The sequence below is a fragment of the Arvicanthis niloticus genome, chromosome 29 (assembly GCF_011762505.2).
Source record: "Arvicanthis niloticus isolate mArvNil1 chromosome 29, mArvNil1.pat.X, whole genome shotgun sequence".
Taxonomy (NCBI): domain Eukaryota; kingdom Metazoa; phylum Chordata; class Mammalia; order Rodentia; family Muridae; genus Arvicanthis; species Arvicanthis niloticus.
The window spans coordinates 22893286-22916066 of NC_133437.1; the positions used below are offsets into that span (position 1 = coordinate 22893286).

Consider the following 22781-nt stretch of genomic DNA (forward strand, 5'->3'; position numbering starts at 1 on the left):
GCTTTTCTGGTCTCCCTTCAATGCCGTCTGTGTTTGCCAATGTGCTACATCAAGAACGACTCCGTGTGAGGTCAGGTTGGAAAGGCAGGCGGCTCGACCTCCCTCATGTGAAGAATCACCTAAGCAAGATGGCCAGGCAGCGGCAAGAACTCACAGCTTCTCCCCTTGCTTCCGACTGTTTATTTACAGACAGCAACCTAAATGTCCCAGAATAAGAGATTGTATAAAATGTCATTGAAACCTGAAATACTGCGTACACATATGGGCAGCCTGGCTAAGACGCTTGTGAATCTGTCTTTGACTATCCATCACTGAACACCTCTCAGCTAACTACAGCTTTCCAGAAGGTTTTTCCTTCTCACACAGTCCTCCACAGCCCTGCGGGAGGGGCCACATACTGAGGTCAGAGTGGACTCTGGTTCCTGGTTTTTCCCATTAGCAGCAGATGCTCAAAGACATTTCCAGAAAGTGTTACTAGTGTAGTGAGCTCCCTTCCCAGGCCAGGGACCCCAAAGTGCCTGCCCAGTAGCAAAAGTATCGTTGGCCCCTCATTGAACCTGAAACCTGCCTTTGAGGCCATGATGTCCATATCAACACACACACACACACACACACACACACACACACACACACTGTTCTAACTCCTTCCAGCCTGACAGGATTCCAGAGAGAAAGTTTTCTAAAGTCAGTAGCCTACTCTGGAAAGAGATAGGGGAGCCTCTTATAAATCTGGGCTGTAATACTACTTGGCCTTTTCCAGAACCAAATGGTGACATTTGCCCGATGGGAGAGGTGTGGTTGTCGGCTCACACAAACTTACAACTTGCATAGCAGTGAGGACCTGGTCTCCAAGTTATTCAGGAGACAGTGCTGAGATTGATAATACTACCTGCCAGGGCCACCTCAGCACAGTAGGGAAGTGCATAGAGCTCACAAAGAGCAGCGTGTCTATGCCACGGAAGCAGGCTGCACTTCAAAGCAGCATGTTCAGGCCACTGGAGGAGGCCGCCAGGGTCAGAATCCCTAGACAGCAAAGGCCATCACAGCAGCAGGGTGGTCCCCACAACTCTACTGTCCTCAGACTCAAAGGAGACCTCGGACCTAAGAAACAGACTCTAGGAGGTGACTTAGCACCCTTGAGCCTGACCAAAGGGTCCTGCACCACAGCAGCTCCTGAGGGAAAGCACTACTGCCTGGGCAGGGTCAGGAGAAGCAGGAGGATGCTAGGTCCCACCCTGATCCCTCATCTGTTTCTCCAGAGAAGAGGCACCCTCCCCCTTGGTGAAAACCCCTAATATGCTATTTGCTTCAGCTGATGCCAGTAGACAGGACTCGGTGATAAGTTCAAAGACCTTTAAGGAACTGTCCTGTGAGTACTTTGGCATGGCACAGGGCAGCTGAGGGAGCTCATCCACCCATCATGGATTTCGAAACCGCCCACAGCCCAGTACCTACTGCCCAGCCCAGTTCTCTGTCTGTCACCTCCATCCTCGGGGCCATAGTAACACTCCCACACCACCACAGGCTATGGGTGGCCTCACCTCAGCCAGGGTGGTGCTCTGGTGTGGGCTGGAGATCACAGTGGAGAGCCAAACCACACAAGCTGCATCTAACCAGAAAATCAATTTCAATCTCTCTCTCTCCCTCTTTCTCTTTCTTTCTCTCTCTCTTTCTCTCTCTATCTCTGTATATCTCTCTCCCTCCCTCCCTCTTCCTCTCTTCTATTTCTCTTTCTAAAATGCACACACACACACACACACACACACACACACACACACACACACAAAGAGAAAAAAGACAGCACATTCCTAATTAGTGAAAGGTTCAACCTTCCCTGTTCTCTTCCTCCACATTGCTCCTCCCAGGGGACTTGAGCTGGTGGCAGCATGCTTGATACTCCAGGAATGCCAGGTATTCAAGATCAATCCCAGGAGGGCTTCTAGGCAACCATGCATGGTTCCCCTCCTGAGTCAGCTCACCTCCTGCCCACTGCCTCCACAGTGTGCTTTATGACTTCACCCTGCTCACCGCCGCTGTATGGGAGGCTCAGAATCAGGGCGCAGCTAGCAAAACCCAGCCCAGCTCCTTGGGGAAACTCATCTACCTGATTTACTCACCAGGGGCCAGCAGGGACAAGCCGGAAGAAACCCTGCCTTGGGACCTTTCCATGCTGAGTCCCACTTGGGCAACCTCAAGCTGTTTTCATTTGAATCCAGTGGTGTTCTCCATCTGTGCCTTGATAAGCCCACTGGAACAGCTCTTGGCCTCATAAGAGACACAAGAAAGATGAAACCACACCTTCCATAGCAGAGGAGCCCAGGATTTCCTACCTGGGAGGCTGAAACAAGGAGATAGTGGGAAGCCCGTAATAACATTGGGGGCCATCTCTGACCCCACAGACCTCCCCTCAAGGTTCCTCAGTACCAGCTGGGAAATGTAAGCAGGACTCCCCAGAAGGCAGGGAAGGTAGGAGAAGGTTCTCCAGATGTTTGTTGTCTCTGCATTTTCTAAGAATCCCTGCCTCCCGAACTTCTTAGCTGATGAACATGGCTTGCACTCACTGGATGGAGGGACTGTATACATTTAGCAGCTGTTCTAGGTGGCTTTTGTCCTCCTGCAAGCTGGGGACACACTGTGCAGGCTGCTTCTGCTTTAGTCCCCAGAGAACTCTGTCTCCCATTCTCCCTGTCTGAAGTCCACTCTAGAATGACAGTCCCCTCAGAAGAGAGGGGCCCCGTGGCCTGAGCCCCTGTACTACACCCACACAGCAAGGTCCCAGCCACAGGAGGACATCAAGGGGCCACCACAGAGCTTCCCGACCCTCTCACCACCCCACTCCAAATGCTGAGGTAGAGATTGAGCATGCCTCTCCCGTGACTCTCACACTCTGAGCTCCTGCATCCCCTGGCTTCTCCCATTCTTCCTCACTCAGGTGTTGAAATACCAAAAAGAATATCTTATCTAAAACTTATTTTAACTTTAGCAGGCTTGGTTGCCTGGGGTCCACTTCAGCAGTCCCAGGGAATGGCAAGAACTTCACAAGAGTTTCTACAGAGGCAGCATGGTGGTACTTTCCACCATGAGAGGGTCACCCAGCTTGAATGTTCAGACCTCATTGCAATTTTTTTTTTGTAATGTGACCTCCTCCCAGCATCGTAGCATCGAGTCTGTAGTAAGACCTGTGTGTTTGTCACCTTTCATTATGTAACAAAATACCAGAGGCAGGCTGCCTTAAAAGGAAAAAAAAATTATTTAGCTCATAGTCTGGGAGACTAAACATAGCTCAGGCTCTAGTGAGGGCCCCTGCTGATTTCATCATGACAGGGCTTGCCTATATTTCTCTGTGTGTCTGGGCCTGGTCTGTGTCCCTCTTCTTAGAAAGCCACCAAAATTCAATCATGGACATTCACCCTGATGGCCTGATTAAATCTAGTTTCTTCCCAAGGCCTGGCCTCCACACATTTTGAAGTTAGAGTACTTTTTTTTACCCTGAAATAAATATTCATTCATTCATTCATTCATTCATTCATTTGTGGTTTTGCATGTGTTCTCTTCTGCATGTGAGTGGAATTCAGAGAACACCCCTTAGGAGCTGGCTTGCTACCTCTACCATGCAGATCAGGAGATTGACTTCAGATCCTAGCCCAGCTACAAGTCCCCTTTACCCACTGATGCATCTTGCCAGCCCCAGTTTCTACCTCCTAATGCCATTAACTCATGACTTACTGAAGTAAACTCTTGCCAAAGTTTGGGAGGCAAACCATAGGATAGAGTGAGTTTGTGCCGTTAACGATGCTTGGTGTTCAAAATCACGTATACATAGAAAAGTACCTGTCCCTTTTGACAGACTCATCCTAGCTCTGAAATGCCCCTGGTAGTATACGCTCCCCTCCAGCTCTGTGGCCTGCGGCATGCAGCCTCTCTTGGGCTGTTCTCTTCAACAGATGTCCCATGCCATTGGCACCTCCAACATCCTGGAGTCTCTGCCTGCACCCAGGCTTCACCTCCACAGCCTCACACAATGGCCTCCTGGAACCTCTTTTTAGGTATTCATGCCCCACCACACGTTGCCTGGCTCAGTTGCACTCTGAAGTGGCTTACAGCCCCTCAAGCCTATATCTTCCATACCTCCAGAAAAGCAGCACAGGACCATGGTGCCAAGTTGTGCCACCAGCTTGGGGTGGAGCCTCTAAAGGGCTATTCCACCCTTAGGACACTTTCCATTCTCCCAGGGAGGCACAGGAGACTCTTCTATGATGGTATGATGAACTGATTCTCTGTTACAGCTGCTTCTTCCTCACCAGCTTGGAAGCCATCCTGCCTTGATATGTCCAGACAAATCCATCCACCATCTTTAAATTCATCTTCAAGTTATCAGCACAGGAGCAAAATGAAGCCGTATTCTCCGCCAAACTTTTATGACTTCCCCGTTCAGGTTCCTCAAAGCAGCAACCTCACTTCTCAATATCAACTACCTTCGTGGTTTCTTCTCCTGTGGTAAAATATTCTCACAAAAGCAATTGAGGGGAGAAAGGGTGTGCTTGGCTTACAGGTCTGCTCACCACAACAGGGGACAGCAACTGCTGGTCCTAGCCAGACAGCACAGAGCCATGCATGTCCGTGCTCAGCTCACTCTCCACATTCCGTTCACAGCCCAGCCCAGGAACTGATACTCTCCACATTCAGGGTGAGTTTTCTAACCTCAATTGACCCGATTAAGACGATCCCTCACAGACATGCCCACAGGCCAAGCTAAACTAGATAATCCACTATTGACACTCCCTTCCCAGGTGACTCCAGATCCTGCCACATTGACAACTGAAACCAGACATCACAGGACTCAACCTCATTAGGCATTAGGGAAATGCAAATCAAAACTACAGTGAAAGACTACTGTGTGTCATGTGTTACTACTGTGTGTCATGTGTTACTACTGTGTGTCATGTGTTACTACTGTGTGTCATGTGTTACTACTGTGTGTTGTGTGTTACTACTGTGTGTTGTGTGTTACTACTATGTGTCATGTGTTACTACTGTGTGTCATGTGTTACTACTATGTGTCATGTGTTACTACTGTGTGTCGTGTGTTACTACTGTATGCCATGTGTTAAAGATTGGTGCTTTGAATCTGTGTGTCCAGATGCTGAAGGACCTTGTCCCTAATTGGTTTTTGATCTATCAATAAAGATGTCAGCAGCACAGGGAGGGACACTGAGAGTTTTGAGGATAAGATACAGGGAGAATCAAGAGACTCAGGAAAAAGAAGGGGGATGCAATAGCAGCAGGAGATACCAGCTAGCTATGTGAGTTTTCAGGAAATTAGCCATTGGACCTGGGGTGGCAGGGGAAGGTTTAGGAGTGCCCAGCCTTTGAGGTAGCCAAGGTATTTTAAAATTAACTGGTGTGTGTGTGTGTGTGTGTGTGTGTGTGTGTGTGTGTGTATTTTCCATTCATGGATCCCAGATAGCTCCTGGGCACCCACCCAGGAGCACAAAGCAGCAGTGAATCTAAAACTCACCCCAACAGTCATGTTGGAAAGTTGCAGTCTATTAAAAAAAAAAACAAAAAAAAATAAAAAAAAAAAAAAACAAAAAAAAAAAAAAATAACAAGTGTTGGTGAGGATATAGAAAACCCTGAATTCTCTTACGAATTCTCTTACGAAGTGGATAAATGGATCGACACCCTGCGGTATGTCCATACAGTGAAATATTACTTGGCCATAAAAATGGAATGAAGTGGTGATATATACTACCACATGGGTGACCCTCAAAATGTATTCAACAAAAGACGTCCAGCATAAAAGGTTGTATTGTATGATCCCACTTGTATGAAATACCCAAAGCTGGAAAATCCAGAGTGGCAGAAAGCAGATAGGGAGTAGTGAGGGGCTGGGAGTGAGGCTATGGAAGGACGAAGTAGGGGATGATTGCTTCATGAGCACGGGCCTTTGATTTAGGGGAAGGAAGAGGTGATTAGAGTGTGGGACATGAACTAAATGCTCATGAGTTTTCACTTCAAAACGGCTCACTTAGGCTGGGCATGCGGTTCATTGCCAGAGCGCTTGCATACCATGCACCAGGCACTGGGTTCAAGCCATAGCACCAGAAATAAATCACCATCATCATCAACAACAACACCACCACCATCATCATCATCATCACCATCAGATGGTTTATTTTACTCTACAAAATAAAAATTGAAGCCCTGAGTATGCTCTCAGAGGTTGTCACCTACTGAGACCCTGACAAAGTTGTGTCTTTCACCCACCCTGACAAAGGCATATCCTTCTGATGAATAAAAGACAGAAATAAAACAGGAAGGATGTGGCTGCTCCTAGGTACGAAGACGGTAAAGGCTTGTTGTGGATAAAAGGGAACATAGTTAGGGGCAGGGACACCGGGGAAAGTTCAGAGTGAAGATGAACCTGAGCCGGGCTGTGGGGTCTGGGTGTGGGGAAGGAAGAGCCAGGAGGGTAAAGGGTAGACAAAAGGGTAACGGTTTTTTAGGGTTAACCAAAATGGCAGGATTGTATAGAGAAGAGCCTCTGGGGGAGCACCCAGCCCCTGGGCTGGAGAGTTCAGGGCAGAGGGCAGGGTATGCCAGCCACACCCTGTAACTGGTAGGGACTGGGTTCCTGGGAGCACCTGGCAGCCAGGTCCACGTTGAGATGTTAAATAGTCACTTTAGCCCTGGTCCATGTGTTTGTGACAGGATCCAGCCCAACTCTCCCTCATGCCATTCAAGTTCTACAATAGCATGCTCACCTGAGGCCAGGCCTCTGCCGGGAGGCCACAGCCTCTGGCTTCACTTCCCAAGCTACTGAAGCCCACAGGGCTGACGGGTTGGAACAGACCTCCATGACCACAAGGTCAGACTTACTTCTGACCATTCCTAACCGTTTGCTTAGTTTTACAACCACATAAAAGCAAAGCCCTCAGTCACAAAATCCAACTCCGAGCCATTAAACAGGCTCTGGGTTGGTTATAAACAAAGACTCGTAACTGAAGTAATTCTACCTAGAAGTCTGAGCTTGGCCATCTTAAACAAATAACCACAGAAGGAAGTGATGATAATTTATGCTTTGTTCTAATTTTAAAATGTGAATAATTAACTTTATAGGACAAAAAAAAAAAAAACACAGACTTTTAAGAGCGGTTCAATTCAATAAATGTCCAATTTAAAAACAGATTGCAACTTCTGACCCAAAAAGCCACCTTGATTTATCACAATGGCAATTCAGAGGTGACCAGTCAGTAAGGCAGACAAACTGCCCAGCCCATACCACTGCCCTTGGTCATCAGATACCTGACTGCAAGATCACACCAAGGCTTGCAGGGTTTGTAGTTTATAGAGAAGGCACACACACACACACACACACACACACAGAGAGAGAGAGAGAGAGAGAGAGAGAGAGAGAGAGAGAGAGAGAGAGAGAGAGAAGAGAAGTGAGAGAATGGGAGGCGTGGTAGCCTATAATCTCAGAACTCTGAAGGCTGAGGCATGAGGAGCACAAGTTTGAAGCCTGGGCGACATTGCAAACTCCTGTCTCAAAAATAAAGCAGAACAGAGCCTCCAAGGAAATCACACCCCAATTTATTCAGAGGCTTCGGTATGTTGAGGCCTTGAAACTCTAAAGCAGGGAGAGGGTATGGGAAATGGGAAAGGGGAGAGGGAAGAAATGAGGAGGACGAGGTGTGTGTACACACACACACACACACACACACACACACACACACACACAGCTTCTTCATTAGCTTCCTGTGACCTTGAAGATATCCATTAGTTTCTCTGAGCCTTATCTGCCAGTACAAACAAGGCCACCAGCTCCTAGCATTGTAGGTCTCAATGGGCAAATCCTGGTGGTGCCTGGCAGGATCATGCCACACACCCCCTGTAGTCTGAATCACAGACAGTAGGGTCTAACCTGAGACACTGCTCACTTCCTTTTGATGCTATAGCAGAAAAAATGGGAATGCAGAAAATGTTATTATATTTTTTTTATTAAAAAACAAATTAAATAAAAAACAATCCATGATATATATATAAAAGTATGCTAGAGTCCGTAACTCATGGTGGGGACGGCTCAGAAGATGCATCCAAGGGTGTGGCCAGGGCAGTTTCTTTTTCTTCATATCTAGGGGGCAGGTCCAGTGGAAAATGTCCAGTGTGTGAACTCTCAGAGGATGGACCCGGCCCAGAAATCGTATATACGAGTTCCCGTTCTCTCTCAGAGGCTGTTCCCTGGTTCTCAGGAGTTGGGATCCTGCTGGAAAGACAGAGTCAGATCATGAGGGGAATCTGATGAAAATGTGTCAGTCCCTAAGCACTGGGCTTTTCTGAGTGCCATGCTCCCGGGAGCCTCTGCCCAGGCTAGGAGCTGTCTCCTGTATTTTACTTTGTTGTCACTGCTGTTGTCCGGACAGGTTCTCTCTATGTTAGTAGTCCCGGCTGGCCTGGAACTCACAGACATCTGCCCACCTCTGCCTCCTAAGTGCTGGGATTAAAAGCAGATGCCTCCACACCTTTCTATTCCACTTTTTAGATCTGCTTTCCTTCTTTACTTCTTTACCCCTTACTTTTTCAAAAAAAAAAAAAAAAACCCTTTGTGGGATGTGGGTGAGGGGTGGGGGTGTATCGTGCATGTGTGGAGGTTAGAGGACAGCTTTCAAGAGTTGTTTTTTCTCCCATGTAGGTCCCCAGGATTGAACTCAGATCGTTGGCTTGGCAGCAAACGTTTGGACCCAGTGAACCATCTTGCCAGCCCCTTATCCCTTACTTAGAATTGGCTGAAACTTTAAGACAGCCTGGTTCCTGCTGTCATTGCCTTTGTCAATAAAAAAGGCTCTAAGTGGAAAGGTTCACACATCATATGTGACAGCACAGGGCACACGCATCACTGTCTTTATAAAGGGATACAATAAGATGTGTGAACATATGCAAATAGATATGCAAGTAGATATGCAAATATATAATGAAAACCCCAAACCCAAAGCTTGATGGGAACACTAGTCACTGGAGAGGCTCCAATGGCAGGGGACTAAAGTTTCAATTCCACTCTGCTGCTTTCTCAGTGGGCAGTCTTAGATACACAATCCACCCCTCTTGAATTGTTACTTTATAATATTCTGATGATGGCAGCACCTTCCACCTAGGGTGACCACAAAAAAATCAGAAAATAACGCAAGCAAAGGCAGACCCAGAGGTGCACTACCCTGCAGCAGCTTCAACGGGGACTTATCTGAAGCCTCTAGACTTAGGTTTGGCAGAAGAAAAAAAAAAATACAGCATTCATTATTAGAAGTCTGTCCCCAAGTGTCTGGTCTTTCTCAAGCTGTACCAATATGTGCATTTAACACCCTGGTCCCCAGCTCTCTATGTGACACTCATGAGCCTGCTCTGTCCTCTATCTACCTCCTGCCCCTCTAATTAGAGGACCTCTCCCCCTTCTTTTATGGCAAACAGGGAAAACTTCATGCTTTTCTAGTACCTCGAGGAAGGGTACATGTTCTCTGGCCCCTTCACCAGGCTGCATACTACTCTATTTGAATGTTGAGGTTCTCTTCGATCCCCGGTGGAACTCTTGAGTCATGGCAGCTCTAGGCACCAAGTCCCTAGGGTCTAACTCTAAGACAGCCAGGGCTACACAGAGGGTAATTATCTGCATCTATCTCTCTTCCATCGTTCTTCAAAGCTCTGGGGCAGCTGAACATGGAAGAAGGGGTCCAGCCGGGCCAGGCCAAGGCCCCTCCATTAGAATACTGAAATCCTTTGAACATGATGAAGGTCCTATGGGGCCTCGAACCTCTCTGCCATTGGAAGCATCGAAGCCGTCGTTGCAGCTCCCAGTGGACAGTGAGCAGATGGGTAGCTACAGGAGTAATAAAGATGCTCACAGGTTTCCTAGCAACCGCTCATCACTCAGCCTAAGAGCTGCCCAAGGTTTCCTGGCTGGGTGTGAACAGCAAGGCAGGATCTCTGACAAGCCATCAGATACGCCAAGCCTTAAACGCTACACTAGGCCTGGAATGCCTACGCATGCGCATGCCCGCTGGTGACACTCAAAGGGAAGTCTTACCCGCAGTTAAAAAGACTGGAATAGGGAGGTGGGTTTTCAATCTGGTGCAGGCCGTTAGCCCCAGGAGAGGGAGCCGCTGCTGAAGACTCAGGAAAGTAAGGTGGTGGAGGCGGCGGGAATATTATCACTGAGTCACCTGGGAAAACACACAGCCACAAATTAGAAAACAAAACACATTTAATGATATCCATCTTGCCTCTCCCATAAAAGGTCAAAACACCCTTGAGTGCACTGGGATGAAGAAGTGGACCTGTGACAGTTCCATATCAAGTAAAATAGGCTGCTGTTGGGAGGGGACTGCTGTCTAACAGGTGTTTCTGTTTGGGATGATGAGAAGGTTCTGGAAGCTAATGGTGATGGTAGTGTATTTTGACTATATTTAATAATGTTACATTGTAATGTTACATTTTTTGTTGTTTTGTTTTTGTTTTTGTTTTTCAAGACAGGGTTTCTCTGGGTAGCCTTGGCTATCTTAGAAGTCACTCTATAGACCAGGCTGGTCTCAAATTCTGAGATCCACCTGCCTCTGCCTCCTGAGTACTGGGATTAAAGGTGTGCACCACCAACTGGCACATTGTATAAAACAGTTAAAATAGGGCAGAGTGAGGTTGGGGGGAGGAACAGGGATGGCTCAGTCAGTAAAGTACTAGCTTCAGAAGCAAGAAGACCTGAGTTCAAACCAATCCCTGCACCCATGTAAGACACTGGGCAGATGGTGTGCGGCTGTAATTCCAGCTCTGGGGCAGTAGAAATGGGAGGGTTCTTGGGGTTCGTGGCTAGGCAGCCTAGTCAAATCAGCAAATCTTTGGTCACAGCTGGAATCCTCGTCTAAAAAAAAAAAAAAAAAAAAGGGTGTGTAGTGACTGAGAAAGATCCCCAACATTAACTTGTAGCCCACATGTGCACACGTGCAGGTACATGCAGACTCACATACACAAAAACACATGCAAATTAAAAGTGGTGAAATGAGTAGGTCTTTTGATGTTTTGTTGAGACAGGGCCTCACTGTGTAACCCTAGCTGGCCTAGAGCTTGCTGCACAGACCAGGCTTATCTCAAACTCACAGCTATCCACCTCCTTCTGCCTCTTGAGTGCTGAGATTAAAATATGTGGGATTAGAAAACACCACTCGTGGTCCTAACCTAGTAAGTTTTGTGGTTCATAGAAGTCACCACATTTTTAAACAAGCCGGCCTATAAGTCAGAGTCCTGAGTTCTCCTCCGGCAATACAGGCTCAGCCTCTAACAAGCTCTTCTCGACTAAAGCGCCTGTGAGAGTCAATAGCACGCTCCCGCAGATTCCCAGGGGTGTCTTCTACTGGGAATCTTTTTGCTTTCTCATGAGAGTCTTAATTCATCAAAAGCCAGCTGCTGGATACAGTGCAGAGTTGCCCAAATGGTACACATGGCAATATGCCACACCATGCCCCTCCTTTACCCCAGCTGCACGGACACAGTCAAACTAAAAGAAAGTTTGGGTTTGTACCTGCTCTCTCTGAACAGAGGCCCCGTATTCCAGGAAAAAGAGACAAGAGAGCAGAAACAAGCCCTAATCTGCCCCCGAATTCTAATTCCTTAAAATTCCAACTCATGGCACCATGACTGCAGCCCAGAATGTTCTAGACGGGGAGCAGCACTTCTGACACAGGACTGGGGGAGAAAGGACTCTGATAGGCCGGTCCCACCAGGTGACAGTGGCGAAAAGATGTAGAAGAGAGAACTCTGCTTCCTCGTAGGGAGGAGACCAGTTCATACCAGTAGCAGGGCTTTTAAAAACCATTTGCTGGGGACCAAGCCAGCATGGCCCCAAGCAAACTCAGAATTCTCTGGCCTCAGCTCCTGCAGCTGTCAGCTGCAGCTGAACGGCACCTGCCATGAAGGACAAGAAGGACAGGAAGTAGCCACTCGTGTCCAGTGTTTAAGCAAACTGTCCAGCCTCCAACACCTGGCGAAGGTACCTTCATGTCTATCACCAGCTAAGGGCATTTATTTGCCTGATGAAGAAACACTTTCAACCGGTGCTTTCTGTGCCTGGCCTCAGCCATCCCCCAGAGGCCACAGAGATGCTAAGAAAGTGAAGGAATCCTTGAAATTCTGCTCTCCTGCAAAGAGATGGCAGGTGGACCCGAACCTATTCATCACTGATTGAAACCTGACACACTGGAGAGCTCTCTTTGAATTCATCTAGTTAGCTAGGGGTGACTGCAGAGATGGCTCAGTGGGTTAGGAGCACAGACTGCTCTTTCTGAGGCTCCAAGGTCAGTTCTCAGTACCAGCATCAGGCAGCTCACAACTGCTTATAACTCCAGTTCTAGGGGATTCAACACCGTCTTCTGGCCTCAGGACCCCCTACTCATGTGTATATGTCCCTAAATATGCACATACTTACTTAAAAACAAGATAAATCTTAGTTGGGACTAGTAGCACATGACTTTAATCCCAGCACTCAGGAGGCAGAGGCTGGCAGATCTCTGTGAATTTGAGGTCAACCTGGTCTACGTAGTGAGTTCTGGGACACCCAGAGCTGCAGAATGAGACTTTGTCTCAAACAAACAAACAAAAACAATAAATGAATAAATAAATCTTATTTTAAAAAAAGATCATGGTGGGTCCAGGAACTGGAATAGAATATTCACTTTAACTATAAACTTTAATATAAAGGGCTTGTAAGGTGTGATGGGCACCAGAAAGAATGTAAGAAGTGAGTTTTTAAGTTTGCAACTTGAAAGGCACGCTAGGACACGGGGACATGTTCAGGAGCGGTACCCCGGCTCTGCTCCCAGCCTGCACCAGATTCCAGCCACCTGCTGATGGGGAAGTCCCCTTCTGGTAAACCCTAAGAACACATCTCAAAATACTCCCAGCCCAGTGGAGGAGCACATATCTCTGAAGCATTCATTTACGTCAGAGTTAAACATATAAAACAAATAACATGCATAACACTGGGGGAGCTCTCCGTGTATCTCCCAGAGTGCCTTCTAAGAGCATCCATGACTAGTGAAATAGCATCCCATCTGTAAGTGCTGGGCGGGGCCCTCTGCACAAGCTAGACTGCGTGAGGCTCTCCTCCTGGCCAGCAGATCCCTGCCTCTTGCTTATTTGTATCCTTGGGCCTCTGTTTCTTCCCATCTCATGTGGAGATGGGAAGTCTGCCTTGATGGGTCATGCTAAGCATGGCTGAACCTCAGACAGTAAGCTCTTTAACCTTAGGTGGTGTTTGGCACAGGATTAGATCCTCTGTGAGTACTACTTAGTATAAGACTTGCACTGTCACTATAAACATTTACAGACACAAATTAATGAGCCAGGGAGTTTCCATCTGCTCTTCCCCTCTGAGCCTGATGCCTCAGGAGACCAGAGGCCCAGTGAATTCATTCCCTCCATCCACAGCCAGTGAATACTTCAAGGGCCAGAGGACGTCCCAAACATGAGCCATGTCTCACCTCTTTGTCCTTTCTCTGTACCTCCACACTTTCAAGCTCAGGAGGTCTCATTACCCAGCCCTTCTGTGTCTGAAGGTAATAGGCAGTGAGGGGACCCCCAACAGTGTCCCTTAACTGAAACTGCACCATCCCAGCATGAGAAGACTCAGAGAGATGGGAAACTCAGAGAGATTGATTGGTCCCTAAGATAACAGAAGGCTCCAAGGCTGCCCTCATCTCCAGTCAGAGTCATTACTCACTGCCTCAGTGCTTCTGCTAAATGACAGTGTTGCCGGGGAAAGAAGAATTCTCACAGGGCATACCACAGGGATGGCAGTGTGTGTGTGTGTGTGTGTGTGTGTGTGTGTGTGTAACACAGGCAGGGATGGCAGTGTGTGTGTGTGTGTGTGTGTGTGTGTGTACCACAGGCAGGGATGGCAGTGTGTGTGTGTGTGTGTGTGTGTGTGTGTGTGTGTGTGTGTACCATAGGCAGGGATGGCAGTGTGTGTGTGTGTGTGTGTGTGTGTGTGTACCACAGGCAGGGATGGCAGTGTGTGTGTGTGTGTGTGTGTGTGTACCACAGGCAGGGATGGCAGTGTGTGTGTGTGTGTGTGTGTGTGTGTGTGTGTGTGTGTACCACAGGCAGGGATGGCAGTGTGTGTGTGTGTGTGTGTGTGTGTGTGTACCACAGGCAGGGATGGCAGTGTGTGTGTGTGTGTGTGTGTGTGTGTGTACCACAGGCAGGGATGGCTCTGTGTGTGTGTGTGTGTGTGTGTGTGTGTGTGTGTGTGTACCACAGGCAGGGATGGCTCTGTGTGTGTGTGTGTGTGTGTGTGTGTGTGTACCACAGGCAGGGATGGCAGTGTGTGTGTGTGTGTGTGTGTGTGTGTGTGTGTGTACCACAGGCAGGGATGGCTCTGTGTGTGTGTGTGTGTGTGTGTGTGTACCACAGGCAGGGATGGCAGTGTGTGTGTGTGTGTGTGTGTGTGTGTGTGTGTGTGTACCACAGGCAGGGATGGCTCTGTGTGTGTGTGTGTGTGTGTGTGTGTGTGTGTGTGTGTGTGTACCACAGGCAGGGATGGCTCTGTGTGTGTGTGTGTGTGTGTGTGTGTGTGTGTAGTGGTGGTGGTAGAGTATCTTTGTGCTCAAGTGTGTGCACATGTATGAAACAGAGAGGAGTTGAGAAAAGGAATCTATACCAGACCTAGGGAAGCCTGGTTAAGTCTTGAAGCAACATCTGCTGTGACTTGAGAAAGTGCACAATGACAGACACTTACCTACAGTGATGTGGACAGGCTCCATGCTGTGGGTGTGTCCACCTTCAATTTCAGAGGTATCTCGGCTTGAACTCAAGTTGCTTTTCTTCTTAACATGGGCCACCACAAAGAAACACAGTCCCACAAGCACAATCAAGGGCCCCATGATCTGCAGAGAAAGGAAGCCGCAGATCTGGGGCTCTCCTTCTTCAGCATTTGTCTCATTCAGTGGCTCCTGTGCCCAGTCTGAGCCGCATCCTGGCACCCAAATGCCCAGTACGCTAATGAGCATACCACTGGTCAGAAACAAGAACCCAAAGATGAGACACTGGGCAAACTGGCGGCTCTCTCCACAGAAGAAGGATTGGTCAGGGTCCTGCTGGCCTTGCCGCTGTCGCTCCCGCAGATGCAGGCGAGCCCGGGACCGGGCCAGAATCACAGCCCCCAGCCCCACCACTGCACACGAAGGCCCAGCAATCTTTAGCACCATGCTGCAGTGTGAGAGAGGCTTATATTGGCATGCCTGGTACCCAAAGATGGAGAGCAGGACTCCTACACACAACAGAACTGCCCCGAAGACAAAGAGGAAGAAAATGAACTTGCTGACGTGTCTGTCCCTCTGGTCTCCATCTGGCTCAGCAGTTCCTACAGAAGACATGGCCAGAAAGGAAAAGGCCTCCTCGTTGTTCCCCAACGTGAAGGAGAAATGTGTTTCCTTCCCTCCGGCAATTGCAGACTCTGCAAGCAATAATAAATGCAAAATCACTGTGAGCACAGGTATGTCTGGCCAGCTCTGATCTCTTGCTGGCCATTGCAGAAATCACAGAAAGGTGACCTGCCAGGAGGCGGAGGATCTTTACGCCATTGGTGTACAGTAGAACAATGACTTGGCCCATGAGTCAGGTGAACCGGCATTCAAAGACTCCCAAATGTGTAATTTCATGAATATATCAAAAAAAAAGAGGAAATTCAATTGCTTCTGAGATAAGAAAATCTTTTTAAAAATAAATAAAATGACTGGCTGTGTGGGTGTGGCTTTTCCTGTCCTACAAACTCATTTGGCCTCCGGGCCAAAAAAAAAAAAAAAAAAAAATGACAGAGAAGGGAACAGCAACAGGGATAGTTTCTGGTGCACAACTGCCTGGTATGATGTCAGAACTACTCAGAGCATTTTGGTAAATTTTGGTCCAATAACTAACTTTCCACTTCCTGTTTAAGACTCCAGGAAGTTTTCATTTTCCCACTCTATTGAAAGGCTACCTTGCCACATGACCCAATGTCAGCCGTTTCGATAAAACAAAAAGGTGGTTCCAAAAGACAGTGGGTTTGTGGACTTTTATGTTAATTCTGTCAAAAATGTGATCCTTGAATTTTCAAGAAGCAAACTCTGAGGCTGCCGGGACACCCCGCCCCCACAGGCAGCTCAGTTACAGGACACTGGCATGACCTGAGAGGATCTGGCCCAACAGGTCAAGTCCAGCCCAATCGCCAAGGTAGACGGTGCCCTCAGGTAGGAGGACAGGCCACAGCAGGTGGCCATCAATCACCCTCCTCCACGGTGCCACCTGCTTCCACAGAGGCTTAGACGCAGTGAACAGCAAGTAGCTACAAAGCACAGAAGGCTGACAAAACTTGCTGGAAAACCAGAAGTGGAACCAAATGGAAAAGCACCTTCCACAAGGCCACATAAGGTCGTGGTGGCACACACCTTTAAAGGGAGACAGAGGTAGGAGGATCTCTGAGTTCGCCTGATCTACAGAGTGACTTCCAGGACAGCCAGAGCTACATAATAGAGAGACCCTGTCTCGAAATAAAACAAAAGCAAAAGGGTATTACATTCTAACCTCAGCGAGCAGTGGCTAAGGGGCGGTCTGTCGAAGGTGAGTTTGGGTGATGGAGGGAGACAGGTGATGTTGCCCCCTAGGAAGTACTTTTCCCAGGGAGAGTGTGATAGAATCAGAAGGAAGTGGAGAAAAAAAGGAAGCAGAGGGGGTGAAGGACGCGTTTCTCTCAAACTTGCAAAAACCACAGTCCATGGAGATGCTGAGATGCAAGACTTAAAGCATCCTGCTAATTTAAAACACATCTTCCCCTGAATCACATAATCCCACAGGGCTGCTTTTCCAGGTAAGGACCGCCTGAGTTCTGTTAGGAACTCACTGTTTTCTTGGTGCCTTCAGCTTTGCAGTCAGTCGCGGGGCTTCAACTCTTTTAAGGCAAATTTCCAAACACCAACAATACAAACAGAGGAAGCGCCAAACTAGATTTGTACTTTCCTTCATTCTAAGACACCTACTAGCACATATGTTAGTCCCCGATCAAAACTAAGATGAGGATCGCTCCAGCGGCCCCCTTAGGTGCCCTCAAAACACGGACACCCAGGGACAGCCAAATAGATGAAAAATTACGTAAGAAACTGAATCTTTTCAACTCTAAAACTCAGTTTCCTCACAAAGTCAAATCCGCCCTACTAAACACTCATTTGCTTATTCCAAAAGCCAGACCCAAATCAAGGGCACATCTCTGCGTCCAGGAAGGATGGCAAAGCCAGGCCGGGAGAGGAGAATGTCTTTGCGGGGACTCGGGAGCAGCTGCGGTTCCCGGGGAGCAGCTTACCTGCGTTGGTCCTGGGACTCTCCACCACACCCCTGGCTCCACGCACACCCTCTGCGCGTCCGGGCGCGGAAGGCGGGCCTCCTCCGTGTACAGAGAGCCAGGCAGTGCCCAGCTCGCGGGTGCGGCGGCCGGGCGGGGCAGGGCAGGGCTGGCCGGTGGGATCTGGCCGTCGCCGGGCGCTGCCCTCCTGGGGCACCGGCGAGCCGCTCCGGAGCGCAGAACTAGGGTCAGCTTCGCGGTCCTGGGACCGTAGGACTTGGCGGTGCAAGCGAGGGATCGACGTGGGGTGGAGGCAGACAGGCACGCTCCACCAAGTTGTGGGTACCAGCGAGTCCAGATTGTCCCCCTGGCAGTGCGGTGGCGACACGGGAGGCCGGCAGCTGAGAAAGGAGCTTTTCCTTTAGCAGCCTAGGTGCAGATCTCCGGGAGGGGAAGGGGGCCGGCTGCAGGATAGCTGAGCCCAGGGCAGAGCAACCAGGAAAGCCAAGGGCCTCTGGCCACGACTGAGCACGAGTCCCCGCCGTTCTGCCACCACTGGCAGTCCGAGGGCAGGTGGCCCTTCTACTGCTCTGAGACCTTGACGTGGGGGGGGGGGGGGTGTGAGTCGCGGGACCTAAAGCCTCGCAGTTAGCTTTCTACAATAGGATACGGGGAACCCCAGGGAATCCTGGAGAGTGAGACCGAGGACCTTGTATGCTAGCTTTCAACATGAGCTCTTAAACTGAAGTAAGTCCTTTGGTGGGTCACCCCTGTCCCTTCCTTCTCATATTTATGCGTGCAGCCCTCCTTTGCCATAAAACACCCTCCCTGGTGCTCAGGAGATTAAACTGTTAACTCTCCCTGCCCTTGACCGGTGTGTCTGATGGGTTTGTTAATCCCCATGCTATTTGTAACCTGCCCGTGACACTTGACAACTATCCAACTGTGCTACTTTCCACACCAGAGGTCAGGCTGAAGTGAGAGGTGAGTCAAATGTGCTCTGGGCCCAAATGCAGAGGCACCCACAGCTCTGGGGACTTTCCCACCCTTGCCTTTTCTCCCTAGCTTCCTGTGTCCTTGAAAGCCCATCCGTTCTTGTTAGCTTCCCGATGGATGAGTTAGGCTTGGTAAGAAGAAGCAGAGAAAGGGGTCACGGCGGGGTCAAAAAGGTTTGGGAGCTGGCAGAGTGGGAAGGGTGAGATGGGGGTTCGCCATGGGTATATGGTGGGCTTTCTCACAGTCAGGATGCTCTGAGCCCGGTAGTCTCTAACAAGGTAGACTTACATAATGGCTAATATCAGTATCCAGCACCCAGCTGGCTCTGCAGGGAATTCCTGCCTTCACCTGCAGCCCATGGTCCTCTACTATGTGTCTTTAGCTCTCTGGGAAGGTTGGGGTTATAAGTGGATGGGGACCTGGCAAACCAGTTCATTCAGTGAAAGGACTGAAAGCCCAAGGATGAAGTGACCACTGTATCTGCTTACATGTGGCCAACAGCCAGGTGTTCTGAAAGCAGTGTTCTCGGAGTTCTCCTGTCACCCAGAGAACACATGTGCTGTGGATTCGGGAAATGCTTTTATTACATGGTCTTGTGATGCCAGGGAGGGACCTGTACAGATCCATAAAGGAACTATCCCAAGAACATTGCAGTCATCCATGTCTTGGGTGGGGACATCTCGGTCAAAGTGTCAAGATATACCAGTCATGCTCTGGAAGGGTACCAAGGTATGCCCAGCTAATGGGCAGAGGATCAACCGCAGCTGTTACACAATAGTGGTGAGCCCTGGGCTTTCTAAGAAGTCAGGCCCTCACATAGGATGAGCCCCCCTCTGACCCAGGCCTGCTAACAGCTCTGCTCTGTGTGAGACAGGTCCTGTGTGAGACAGGTCCTGTATCCATCACTCTTCCTTTCCCTTTTATTTGAAAGTCGGTCTCCGGCTGAGTCCTGTGTGGGCCTGTTGATACAGCTGCCCCTCTGGTGCCACATGACTGCGGGCTTGCCACCCATGACAGACTTGAATGTCCTGGCACCAAGGACAATCAGATTAGCTTCCCTTCCCTTGGGGATAGCCACTGTTTGTGTCTTTTGGAGCTGGCTTGACTATATCAAAGCCCTGGAAACTGATCATCTGTCAAGTATGACTTCAAGGTGCTGTTTTCAGATCAGGTCTGGTCTTGGGAGACAGGCTGCAGGATCCAAGACGGGGACTCCTCCCTGGCCTTTATTTAGGTGGTGAGAAAACATACACCCAGATGGAACTCGGAAAAACAGCATCAAAATGAGATTTTAAAACTGTGCGAGTAGAGCCGGGCGGTGGTGGCGCACGCCTTTAATCCCAGCACTTGGGAGGCAGAGACAGGCGGATTTCTGAGTTCGAGGCCAGCCTGGTCTACAGAGTGAGTTCCAGGACAGACAGAGCTATAGAGAGAAACCCTGTCTCAAAAAACCAAAAAAAAAAAAAAAAAAAAAAAAAACTGTGCGAAGCCAGGCACGATAGTGGAGGCCTATAGTCCTAGCACTTGGGGAGCTGAGACTCATGAGTTCAAGGATAGCCTTGGCTATGTAACAAGTTTCAGGTTAACCTAATCTATGTAGTAAGACTCTATCTTGTAAAACAAAACAAACGATAAATAGCAAAATTCGGATACACCCCAGATCCATCTAGTTCCTGAATACAGAAGAATAAAAGAAGTGACCATTCATGTATTCACCCCACTTAGCATTTAGACTAAGTTAAGGACGCTCAGGAGAAGAGCACGTGGAGGAGGGGCTGGGGGGGGGCTCCTCTTAACAATGTGAATGCTCTACGCAGGTGGCAACATGACAACACAAACTTGATGGGAATGAGGAAGCCACCACTGTCTCTTATTGTATAACAAACAGCCCCTGAACAGAAGCTGTTGACTGACTGCCTCCCACAGTTCCTAAGGGTCACAAAGGAGGTCAGGTTCTGGGAGTGGCTGAGCTGGGTAGTTCTGGATTGGGGTCTCTCCCAAGGCTGCAGTCATACTGCGGGGGGGGGGGGGGGGGCGGCAGGTATTGGGAAGGTGTGGCTCGGGCTGAGCCAGAAGCTTCAAGGTGGCTCACACCACTGTTGCCAAGAGTCACTCATTCCAGAGAAATGAAATGAAAGAATGTCCTCACAAAGGAGCAGCTGGCTTTCCCTGCTGAGGAGCAGAAGATTCGGGGTCTTTCCCGGAGTAACCTCTGAAATTCCACCACCTTCCTCCACGTCGTTCCAGTGCTCAGGACTGAGCCACTAAACCAAGGAGAGGAGAATTAGGTCAAAGGATCTGTGGACAAGTTTTATAACAGGAGAAAAGAAAGAGAGAATACTTTAGGCAGAGGTAACACCAGCAGTGGGGTGGGGGGACGCTAAAAAACGCAAAGGAAAGGTGCGATTCCCAGCATGCAAACTGGGACTATTTGTAACTCTGATTCTAGGGCATCTGACACCCTCTTCTGGCCTCTGCAGGCACCAGACACAGGTGGTAGATACACAAGTGAACACATACACATAAATAAAGTAGAAATAAGCCTTAAAGCAACAAGGGAACAGAGAGGTGGTTCAGCCATTAACAGTGCTTGCTGCTCTAGCAGAGGTCCCAGGTTCAACCCCTAAGGGCCATGCGGCAGCTCACAACTTCCCATAACTGGTTTTAGGGGATACAATGCCTTCTTCCAGCCTCAGCCAGCACCAGACATGCAGCTGGAGCACAGTCATACAGACATACGTTAAAGCAAAATACCCACCCGTGCACATAAACATTCTTTTAACTTATCGGAAGTACTCTGGAGGCAGAGGCAGGCAGGTCTCTCTGAGTTTGAAGCCAACTTCATCTACAAAGCAAGTTCCAGGACAGCTAGAGCTCTGTTGCACGGAGAAACCCTGTCTGGGGAAAAAAAAAGCCCTGCCCCCCCCCCCAACAAAAAAAAAGGCAGAAAAAGCTCTGGGGTGGCATTTGTGTGTTTGGAGAGGAGCAAGAGGCCAGCGTGGCTGAGGTAAGTGAGCAAAGGGGCCGGGATGGCAGAAGAGAAAAGATGTGCAGGACACAAACTGAGCACTGGAAAACAAACCCTGACAAAGCAGACCCAGTAGGGGCTCAGGGACATCAGAACCTGGGAAGAGGGAAAGCCTGCCAGGTTCCATGGGGCCCTGAAGATCACTGCGAGCCGTCTCAGTAGAGGGGACTCACTGGGCTAGCTTCTGAGCCTCGTGTACAATCTGATGCTATGGATTGGTTGCTTGGTTGATTGGTTGGTTGATTTAATAGATGGGTTCCTGTGGGCAGGTCTGGAGGTTTTATGTTATAGGATTGCATGATCCTCCTTAGCCTTCTAAGAAGCTAGGTTGCTCATTCATTCATTCATTCATTTACTTAATATTTTATTTAATTTATCTTGTAAAGCTAGATGACAATCTCAGGGCCTTGCTCATACAAGGCAAGTGCTCTAACCTGAACCACATTCTCTTGTTTGTTTGTTTGTTTGTTTGTTTTTCGAGACAGGGTTTCTCTGTGTAGCCCTGGCTGTTCTGGAACTCACTCTGTAGACCAGGCTGGCCTCGAACTCAGAAATCCGCCTGCCTCTGCCTCCCAAGTGCTGGGATTAAAGGCGTGCGCCACCACCACCCGGCCTGAACCACATTCTCAACACCAGTTTGTTTAACTTTTTAGAGATTTTCAAAAATAAATTTACTTTTACTTTTTAAAGTGTGTGTGTGTGTGTGTGTGTGTATGTGTGTGTGTGTGTGTGTGTGGTGTTATGTGCACATGTGCATGCAGTGCCCACCATGGCCTAAGGTGTTAGATCCACCAGAGACACAGGTGGTTGTGAACCACCCAATACGGGCACTGGAAATCATGTTTCAACACTTCCCGGAGACTCCTGGCTACTCCTGACTTGCCCAATCCAACAGCCCAGCTCCACAGCAGATGATGCCAGTATTCCCGGGGACATTTTTTATTTCTCCTCAACCCAGGAGACATGGGTAGAGGCTAACTGACCAGGTAAGGTTGAGGCTGAGTACCTCAATTGATCCTTACACAAAGGCAACCTTGTGTAATTGTTTCACAGCCTGGGTGGTGCCACTGATCTCACATGGCTGATAACAGCTCTGCCTGAGTGCCAGGTAGCCAGGACTGTGGAATGCATGCATTTGTTTCAGGAAGAGAGAGTTTGCCTGGGGGTACTTGTGGTTTTACTGAGGACAACATTTCTGCACTTTGTCAGGGGAAAAACACCCTCAATGCACACATAGCGGCCACTGGCTTTGCTCTGAGGGTTAGAAGAAACCAATTTGTTGCAGAGCCTGAAGGTAAAACAGTGGTTTCCTGGCATCTTGTTCAATTCTCCACTGTCTACTGGACCCTGAAGAACGGATGACTTCTTCCCAGCATATAAAAAGGGGATAAAATAGGCTGAATGTTGAT

At 48.9% G+C, this 22781-nt stretch overlaps 1 protein-coding gene across 4 annotated transcripts; it reads right to left on the bottom strand.

Annotated features, from left to right (window-relative positions):
• Positions 1-7983: 7983 nt before the first annotated feature.
• Tmem171 (transmembrane protein 171) lies at positions 7984-19630 on the bottom strand. Of its 4 annotated transcripts, none has more exons than XM_076927263.1 (4): positions 17370-19630; positions 14775-15491; positions 10077-10212; positions 7984-8264 (listed from the first exon to the last, which is right to left on the bottom strand). In XM_076927263.1, exons 2-4 carry the CDS (start codon positions 15409-15411, stop codon positions 8069-8071), a joined length of 969 nt encoding a protein of 322 aa, XP_076783378.1. In that variant the 5' UTR covers positions 15412-15491; positions 17370-19630; the 3' UTR covers positions 7984-8068. The 4 variants fall into 4 exon arrangements, with proteins under 4 accessions (XP_076783378.1, XP_076783375.1, XP_076783376.1 ...); XM_076927260.1 differs by having other exon boundaries at positions 7984-8267; positions 17370-19628; XM_076927261.1 differs by lacking the exon at positions 17370-19630 and adding an exon at positions 16914-17325 and having other exon boundaries at positions 7984-8267.
• Positions 19631-22781: the final 3151 nt, after the last annotated feature.